The 10,000-nt window shown below is 39.5% G+C and overlaps 1 protein-coding gene across 1 annotated transcript in view; it reads left to right on the top strand.

The window, feature by feature from the left end:
* The window catches only part of LOC122247863 (E3 ubiquitin-protein ligase ZNRF1), a gene marked incomplete in the record, with an annotated part of 111,237 nt that extends 104,572 nt beyond the window's left edge, over nucleotides 1-6,665 (top strand). The window contains 2 exon segments of the mRNA XM_086530383.1: nucleotides 2,605-2,732; nucleotides 3,152-6,665. Coding sequence (XP_086386509.1) covers nucleotides 2,605-2,732; nucleotides 3,152-3,187 — 164 coding nt within the window.
* Nucleotides 6,666-10,000: the final 3,335 nt, after the last annotated feature.

Raw genomic sequence — 10,000 nt, forward strand, 5'->3', positions numbered from 1 at the left:
GCTCTCTTCTCTCCCTCTCCTCTCCCTCTCTCTATCTCTCTTCCGTCTCTCCTCTCCTCTCTCCGCTCCGCACCCTTCCCTTTCTCTCTCTCTCTCTCTCCTCTCTTGTTCTCTTCTCTCTCCCGCTCTCTCTCTCTCTCTCTCTCACTCTCTCCTCTCTCTCTCTTTCTCGTCTCTCTCTCTGTCCCCTCTCTCGCTCTCTCTCTCACTCTCCTTCTCTCGCATCCTCTCTCTCTCTCTCTCTTCTCTCCTCTTTCCTCTCTCGCTGCTCTCTTCCCTCTCTCTATTCCTCTCTCGTCGTTCTCTCTCGATATCTCTCCCTTCCTCTCCTCACTCCTCACCCTCTCTCTCTCCCTTTCTCTCTCTCCCGGTTTCCCTTTCCTTTCTCTTTCTTATCTCTCTCTTCTCGCTTTCGACTCTCTCGCTCTCTCTCTCACTCCTCTCTCTACTTCTTCAACTTCCTCTGGATACTTCTCTCTTCTCCTCTCTCTCATCTCTTCTCTCTCTCTCTCTCTCTCCTCTCTTCTCTCTCTCTCTCTCTCTCTCTTTCTCTCTCTCTTCTCTCTCTCCGACCCCTCTTTCTCCCTCTTTCTCCGTTCTCTCGACCCTCTCTCTCTCCTCTCTTACCTTCTCTCTCCCTCTCCTCTCTCCTCTCTCTCTCACCCTCCGCCCTCTCTTAATCTCTCCCTCTCTCTCTCCTCTCTCTCTCCCTCACCCTCTCTCCTCTCTGTTCTACCTCTCTCTCTCTCTCTCTCTCTCTCTCTCTATCTCTCTCTCAACTCTTCTCTCTTCTCTACGTTCGTCTTCTCTCTCTCTCTCTCCTCTTCTCTTCAACTCTCCCTCTCTCTCTTCTCTCCCTACCTCTCTCTCTCTGTCTCCCTCTTCCATCCCTCTCTCTCTCTCTCTCTTCTCAGCATCTCTCATCCTCTCTCCTTTCTCATCTCTTCGCTCTCTCACTCTCTCCCTCGCTCCTAAAAATCTAAATTTCCCTCTCTCATCCCTTCTCTCTCTCTCATCTTCTCTCTCTCTCTTCTCTGGTGTCTCTCTTCTCTCTTCCCTCTCTCGCTCTACTCTACTCTCTCCTCTCTCTCTCTCCTCTCTCTCTCCTCTTCTCTCTAAAATCTCTTCTCTCTCTCTCTTTTATAAATTTTCTTAATTTCTCTCTCTCTCTCTCTTCTCGTCTCTCTCTCTCCCTCTTCTCTTAAAACTCTCTCATTCTTTCTCTCCTCTGATCTCGTCCTCTCCTTCTCTCTCTCTCTTCTCTCTCCTCTCTCTTCTCTCTCCTTCTCTCTCTCTCTCTCTCTCTCTCTCTCTCTCTCTCTCTCTCTCTCTCTCTCTTTTCTCTCTCTCTTAAGTTCTCTTTCTCTCGTCTCTCGCTCTTCTCTCCCTCACTCTCTCTCTCTTCTCTCGTCTCTTATCTCTCTTCACTTTCTCTCTCTCCCTCTCTTTCTCTCTTAATTAATCTCTCTCTCTCTCTCTCTCTCTCTCTCTCTCTCTCTCTCTCGCTCTCTCCCCCCTCTCTCTCTCTCTCTCTCTCCTCTCTCTCTCTCTCTCTCTCTCTCTCTCTCTCTCTCTCTCTCTCTCTCTCTCTCTCTCTCTCTCTCTCTCTCTCTCTCTCTCTCTCTCTCTCTCTCTCTCACTCTCTCTCTCTTATAAATTTACTTAATTTCTTTGCTTTCTTTTCATATCAAAATTTCTTCTTACAGCTTTAGAAGACTTAAGCTTTAATATATAGGATTTGAAATAGCAGAAAATGAAGCATATTCTTTCATTGTGAATATGGTATAGAGTTTGCAATTAGTTCATTCTTGAGATTGAATTGACTGGGCTGCCTCGTGTATATAGGCTGGGCGAAGGGACGTCTTTGCAAATCTCTCTGAACTGAACTGAGATTGAATGGGTTGAAGTTTTTGACATTACTGTTATGATTCTCATAAGCTTTGGTCATATGAGTAGCTGTTATTATTATTTTTATCTCTCTTGCTTCTATGGATAAGTTTTCAAGATAAAAGATCCCACTGGTATTTTCTCATTGTAAATCTACTAAGGGTATTCTACGATTAATGTGGCATGAAGATTTGGTTGAGTTTTTCATCTAAGCTGATTGAAAATGATTCATCAGACATTTATTGAGTGATTTCTGTCTCATTTAAGTGTATTTGTAGGAATACAGGTTAGCCTCATTAGAATTTTTGATTTTTTTTTATTGTGTTCAAGAAGAATGCGTGCTAAAATAATTTTGTGAATTGAGGAGACTTGGTATTATCCTGCTTTGATTGGAATTGTTATTATTACATACACTAATTTGAAAATAAATTGTTGTTTTTTGGTGCTGAAGTTCATTTTAGATAAAGAAAAATAAAGACTTTTCTTTAAATTATATTGAAAGCTAAATTCCTAATAGAAGTGCAATATATTGTTGAAAAATTTATTGAAGTGATGTATATTCACCTCACCTCAGAAAATTTAATGTACCATTTGGGTTAAACACCTGAAAAGGATTTTAAAACCATACCTAAACCATTGTCCAACTTATAGAATCAGGGAAGAGCAAAGATCTTTGTCCATTGAGAGCATGTGATGATATTTGTTTTTCTATTGCAGAGGATGTGTTAACAGAGGACAAAGGAGAATGTGTCATATGCCTGGAAGATCTCTGCCAGGGAGATACAATTGCTCGGCTGCCCTGCCTCTGCATTTATCACAAAACTTGTATCGATGAGTGGTTCCAGGTAAGCAATTTTTTGCCTCTATTTCTGTCCTCACTTTTCCATTCACCCCATTCACCTGGTCTTTCTTCCTCCCTTTCCCTTATCTTCTAATTTCTTCTCCTGCTTCTTCTTTTTGAACTCCTTTCATCATTTATTCTCCTTCACTCTTTTACTCACTGTCTTGTTCTCACTTCACCTCTCCTCTATCTTTCCCTCCTGTCTCCCACTCTTTTGCTCTCTCTCTCACTTTCCCATTGCTATGTTGACTTTCTTGCAATAGTTTCCTTCCATGATATTCTCGGAATTAATTCCATGGTTGTTTTAGATCTGTGGAGAATATTGGAAAATTCACTCACATATGTTCAAAATATAAATATGTTCAAAATCAACTGAATATATTCATAATTCTAAGGACTAACGGGGATCTTATTTCTCGGCAGGTGAATCGATCGTGTCCTGAGCACCCATATGATTGAGGCTAAGCACAGTTTTAATTATGATGAAAAATAAAAAAAATAAAAAAAAATGCCTATGTGCCATTACTATTCATTGTGCCAGTTGGGGAAGCTTCACACAGGTGGATGCTGCCCCACAATCACGGGAAGGGAGGAACTTAACTCCTGTCTATACTAATCTGTTACTTCTGATGGACTTACAAAGAATAGAAAATGAAGATGACAGACTCTTACTCCCTCATCTTGATGGTGATGAAAGTAACAAGGATCTTAAAGACATATTGTAATATGAGGAATGATTTCTTGTATTTACATATTCCATGTTTTTGATGTGGGATGCAGTTACAGTATGCTGAATATCACTTCCTTTTTGAAGATGAAGATGCTCCAATCAAGAGAGAGAGTGCAGTGTTTGAAGACTTTCTCTCCAGACTTGAATGATGGAGATTTGTGATTGCAACATAATATCAGATTTAATAAATTTCCAAGAAAGAGAACAAAGACGACTGTTTCTTCAATTTTCCTGAAGAAAATGATGCTTTTCTAGAATATACTTCCAGATGAAGTCTTGTGTACCGTGGGAGACAATAACGGAAAATTGTGCAACCCGTTTAAGAAAATTTCGTTGTTGTCTATCTCCGCAGTGGTTTAAGAGTGATCCTTGTTTAAAGTGCTTCTGTAACGGTCCCAGATTCTGTGGAGATGAAGAAAGTACAGTTCAAGAAATTGAAAGGCTCCTCAAGATAATTCCCTTCCAATTGAATTTAATGTTAGTTTTTTCTTCATTTTACATGCTGTGGAGAGTCAGCTGATTGATGGAGGCTGATCTCCAAGCAAAAATGCCTTAATGTAACTGAATGAAGTGAATGGTAACATAATTATTATATAATTTTTTATTTTTGTTTTATAGAGAGCACATCTCTGTATATTTTTCATTGTGTAAAATGTATTTCAGGGTGTAGAGTTTGGCTGGCAATTGTATAGTACTTGTCACAATGGTTGTATAGACTGCTCAGGTAGTAGAACTAGTATACTGCCATAAACAGAATTGAGCCTCGATTAGTTGCGCTAAAGGCTTGGAATTGCTCATCGTACCTGCTGTGGGTATGATTGCATTTTTGATACTTTGGCTATATAAGGATTTGGTAAGTTTTATGCATATACAAGGACCAAATTTACCTTCACAGCTACATTGTTATTTTTCAGCAAACCATGCAGTCATTGCTTATATGACTAACCATTAGCCAAACAAGAAGACAATATTGTTTCATTTCTGTTGCATGACATGTGGACTTTGTCATGCTAGCCTCTTTTTGCTAATCATCTTGGAACTTTGACCTCTTTTTCTAACATGATGATAGATTATTTGTTCTAAGTCACCTTATGTCCAACATTCAGACCATTGTAACCAGGAAGACTCCCCGAATGCATTATTATCTTGATAATTTTTATCCTTCAGCTTCATGACATGCTCCACATCTTTGATCTCTCTCAGTGAAGATCAGAACATGTACACTGAATACCTGCTCGAACTGAAGAATATGTCGACAGACTACTTGTACTAGGCTACTGCTCACGATACTCCATGCATTGCATTATAGACGTCTCCAGAAGAGTTCCTTTTTTGTGTATAAAACATTGCTGGTCATGTTCATTCTCATCATAAATTAGGCAAGTTTCTTATCCTTCCTCTTTGTTTAAAGAAATGATTACCTGAAATGCTCACAAATAGTGAACACCTCAACTCAATTATGTTAGTCTTGGTAGATTTAATTTTAATATTTTTTCTTGTATAGGGACACAATGATGCACACAGTTAAATACATGGCTTTCTAACTAATGGAAGTATTTATGTGTTTGAAAAGAATGGATCCTTCTCATCTGCTAAAGTTCCGAGGTGAGTTATGATTTGAAGCAGTTTGGGCAGGACGTGACCTCAGCATGGATTCCTATTTCTGGCTTTTGGAAGACACTTATAGAGAGGAGGGATTTGCCGAGAATTTTCAAGATTCTTCGTAGACACTTTTTTTCTCTTCATGGTTGATTTTTTTCTTCCTTTTTTCTTCTCAAATAGTTTATACTAGGCTAAAAAGAACATATGTATGGCCTTGGAGGTGAAGCACATGAATATAGCACTTGATAAATCATACAAAGAACTTGTCCAGAAATTACTTTTAAATCTTTTAATGACTACTGAATAGTTGAAAGACCAGTTATGTTGTCTTGAACCTGATCGGGTAACCTTTGACCATGTTATTCTGAAGCTAAAGAACTGCGTGTCATTACAGAATGTATTGATATTGGCCGTGATATCAGACCGTACAGCATAATGCTGAAATTAGCAATTTTCACTACTGTATGGGCAAAGCTTGATGTAAATAGACTAGATATTTTGTAATCAAAACTAGAGATAAAGTATGTTGGCATATATGTCTGTGCGTATGCTTAAGTGTCTGTGAATGTTTATAAGATAAGATGTTTATTAAGAGAATTGATGTGAGTGAAAATGATCATTCTTTTTTATGAAAGAGGATGTATGTAAATTGATGCTTGTACCAAGTGAATAAGGTGAATTTTTTTGAGTGCATGCATGCCTACATGCGTGTGTGGGTGTGTGTGTGGGTGTGTGTGTACGTGCGTGCATGCATGCGTGTTTGTTTGTTTAAATGATTGGTTGTTTGTGTATGTAAACTGGAAACTAAGAAAGCATTTGAAAAGTGAAATGTGAGGTTAGTGAATAAATTAGTAAAGAGGAAATAGTAAGCAGGGAGGTGGGGAGGAGGGAAAAGAGGAAGAGGAAAAGGAAGTTTTTTTTCAGATGTAACAGACATTAAGAAAAAAATTATATAGAGAGAAACACAGCCAGAGGGAGGGAGACAACAAGGGAGTGATAATGGAACAAGCAGAAAAGGGGTTGTGAGTGAGAGACAGGGAGAAGGTTTGAAAGATGTAAGGAAACAAACAACTGTGGGTGAATGAAAGGAAGGAATGAAAAGAGAAGAGAGAAAAAACGAAAAAAAGGAAGCGATTAAAGAGTGTAAGAGGGAGCAAGAGAGAGTGAGAGTGAGACAGAGAGAAATTACCAGTGTACATGTGCGTATATATATATATATATTATATATAATATATATATATATATATATATATATATATATATATATATATATATATATATATATATATATATATATATATATATATAAGATTTGACCTTGTGATTCAAATAACAGAAGTGTAATGTTTGGGATGGGTAGATGATAGTGAAGGTTTTATAAAGAAGGCTCTAACAAGCATAGGCATGGTTTCCTTCGTCTTAGTAGTCCAGTGGTCACCTTAACTTTTTCTGCTGTCATAGTTAAGTAGTGTCGGTAACTTAATAGAAAAGTTTATTTGACTCCAGCGATTCCATGGCCGAGGGTTGTAAATAACGGTTGTCGCTCCTCTTTGGTCTTCCCTTCCCAGACATCCCCTTCGAAAGGAGTTCTTCGCTCCAACACAACCCCCCCCCCCCTCTTCCTGTTTCTACTTTCTCTCACTGGGCTTCATATGCACACAGCTATTTATGGCAGACCTAAGTGATATTGCCATTCAGAATTCTCTGTAGAGGGCAGGATTCAGTGCATATTGGTGCAAAAGGAAGTTAAAAAGGATTTTGATTTAATGTGAGAAATTTGAGAGAGAGAGTGAGAGAGAAATTTGAGAGAGAGAGAGAAATTTAAGAGAGAGAGAGAAATTTAAGAGAGAGAGAGAAATTTAAGAGAGAGAGAGAAATTTAAGAGAGAGAGAGAAATTTAAGAGAGAGAGAGAAATTTAAGAGAGAGAGAGAGAGAGAGAAATTTAAGAGAGAGAGAGAGAGAGAGAGAGAGAGAGAGAGAGAGAGAGAGAGAGAGAAATTTGAGAGCGAGAGAGAGAAATTTGAGAGCGAGAGAGAGAAATTTGAGAATGAGAGTGTGAGAAATTTGAGAATGAGAGAGAGAGAAATTTGAGAGAGAGAGAGAGAGAAATTTGAGAGAGAGAGAGAGAGAAATTTGAGAGAGAGAGAGAGAGAGAGAGAGAGAGAGAGAGAGAGAGAGAGAGAGAGAGAGAGAGAGAGAGAGAGAGAGAGAGAGAGAGAGAGAGAGAGAGAGAGAAAGAGAGAAAGAAGAAAGAAAGAAAGAAAGAAAGAAAGAAAGGAAAGAGAGAAAGAGAGAGAGAGAGAGAGAGAGAGAGAGAGAGAGAGAGAGAGAGAGAGAGAGAGAGAGAGAGAGATTAAAGTGAGGGAGAGACAAATTTGAGAGTGAGTGATTGAGTGAGAGAGAGAGAGATAAATTAAAGTGAGGGAGAGACAAATTTGAGATTGAGTGAGTGAGTGAGTTTCTCAGAGTCATCTGTATATTGGTTAGCACAGATAGTGCCCCCTAACTGCTAATCATCCAGGAAATTTCCTTCTCCAGGTGTACCATTGATAGTGGTCTCTTCAACATGTTCTTGTAGCTCCTTGTGGGTGTGATTCAGAAAGGTCTCAAACAAGATGGACAGGAAATGGGCATTAACCACATTGGTTGAAAGAAAGAATTTTTTCTCTCTTTATTTTTTTTTGACGCTTTCAACAGTCAGTAAACACTTAATTGCCCAGTCTTGGCTTTTTACGGAGAAGCTGTTTTGAACACACCCAGTCTCTGCTTTTAACTAACTTGCAGCAGCAATGGTGAGTTGTTTTGACTACCACATTCCCATGGGGTCATGATTCTAATTTCTGTAGTCAGTAGCCCATGGAGTCATATTCTGGTGTAACGTAGCGACAAGACTACGACACCACATCTCTTATCATGTTGTTTTCCTACTTTGCATGGATCCAATTTCACATGTGTATCATTGTATAGGTCCAGAGTATTTTATTACCCTACTCAGATGTACTGTATATTACACTAAAGGTGCAATGATTTGATATATGTTGTAGTTTTGTATATATATTCTATAGTGATATTAATCAAATAAATTGGCTGTCATCATGGCGTCTGATGCAAGACAGATTAAAAAATGTTAGTGAGAAATTTTGAAGAAAACGGAAATGTGATTTATTCTTTTAGTTGAAATAAAATTTTGTACACCGCTGTGTTGCCCAAAATTATGTATAATAATAAAGGCTGATGAATGTGGAGTATTGTTTTAAATATCCCTATAATTGTTTTCAGTTTTATTTTGTTAGATTGCTAAGGATATACTATGTATTTTTTCCAGTTTGTTAATTTTGATTTTGTCTCATAGAAGATAGAACTCTCCCTTCCTCTTACCCCCCCCCCCCCTCTCTCTTTCTTTCTTTCTTTCTTTCTTTCTCTCTCTCTCTCTCTCTCTCTCTCTCTCTCTCTCTCCCTCTCTCCTTCTCTCTCTCTCCTCCCCTCTCTCTCTCTCTCTCTCTCTCTCTCTCTCTCCCTCACTCTCTCTCTCTCCCTCTCTCCCCCTCTCTCCTCTCTCTCCCTCTCTCTCTCTCTCCCTCTCTCTCTCTCTCTCTCTCTCCCCCTCCCTCACCCTCGCCCTCTCTCTCTCTCCCACTCTCGCCCTTTCACTCTCTCTCTCTCCCTCACTCCCACTCTCTCCCTTCTTTCTCTCTCTCTTCCTCACTCTCTCTCTCACTGTCTCTCTTACTCACTCTCACTCTCACTCTCACTCTGTCTCTCTCTCTCTCTCACCTCTCTCTCTCACTCTCACTCTCACTCTCACTCTCTCTCTCTCTCTCTCTCTCTCTCACTCTCTCTCTCTCTCTCTCTCCCCCTCCCCCTCCCTCTCTCTCTCTCTCTCTCTCTCTCTCTCGCACTCTCACTCTCACTCTCACTCTTCTCTCTCTCTCTCTCTCACTCTCACTCTCACTCTCACTCTCACTCTCACTCTCTCTCTCTCTCTCTCTCTCACTCTCACTCTCACTCTCACTCTCTCTCTCTCTCTCTCTCTCTCTCTCTCTCTCTCTCTCTCTCTCTCTCTCTCTCTCTCTCTCTCTCTCTCTCTCTCTCACTCTCACTCTCACTCTCACTCTCACTCTCACTCTCACTCTCACTCTCACTCTCACTCTCACTCTCTCTCTGTCACTGGTGTAAATCCACAGTCAATCAGTTTTAAAATATGTTGATTATTTTTTTACACAGAACTGCCTTCGTACAAGTCTTTTACACATTTATTTTACACACCAAACTACTCTTGAATCGATATTACTATTGTCTTCCTGTCAGTTAAGTCATATTATCATGGCAAAGATACATGACAATGAGAATGAAGTATATAGTTTGATGGGATCTACTTCTTCCAGCCCATTTACATCAAACTTGTATCTGTGTATTATCCACCACTGGTAAAATAAACGTTTTAGCTCATAATTCATTTCCCATTGACAATGAAAACCACTGCCATGGTAGCAATTCTTGCCTCTAATCTGAAGTTCCCATACTGAGAGAATGGGCACAAGATTTAATGCCATTTTGACTCCTCCTCACTCGAGAAGAACTTTGTCCCAGGTTGTTGACACTCCCTTGGATGCTCAAATTAGAATAATTTCTTGGGCTACAACTTTCATCTTGGTCTCTTTTGAAAACTAAATTGTTGCAATTGCAAAGGAAAAACAAGCCAAACAAACAACAATGAAAGCAGAAGGAACGAATATTAGCAGTTCGATGCCTCTGCAGCAGATCTAGCACATCTAGCACACACTTGTGTATATATATATGTAGCCACTTTTTAGGCAACAACGTCCATTTTGGTCGCCCTTAAAAGCCTTGCACATTAGCAAACGTCAAGCTGAATTAAGAATAAGCTTAGAAATTGATGATAAAAGCTGGAGGAACGAAATAGGTTATCTGGCTCAGC

This window comes from Penaeus japonicus, unplaced genomic scaffold (genome assembly GCF_977035675.1).
Source record: "Penaeus japonicus unplaced genomic scaffold, GWHDUDI00000001_assembly GWHDUDI00000003, whole genome shotgun sequence".
In the NCBI taxonomy this organism is placed as follows: domain Eukaryota; kingdom Metazoa; phylum Arthropoda; class Malacostraca; order Decapoda; family Penaeidae; genus Penaeus; species Penaeus japonicus.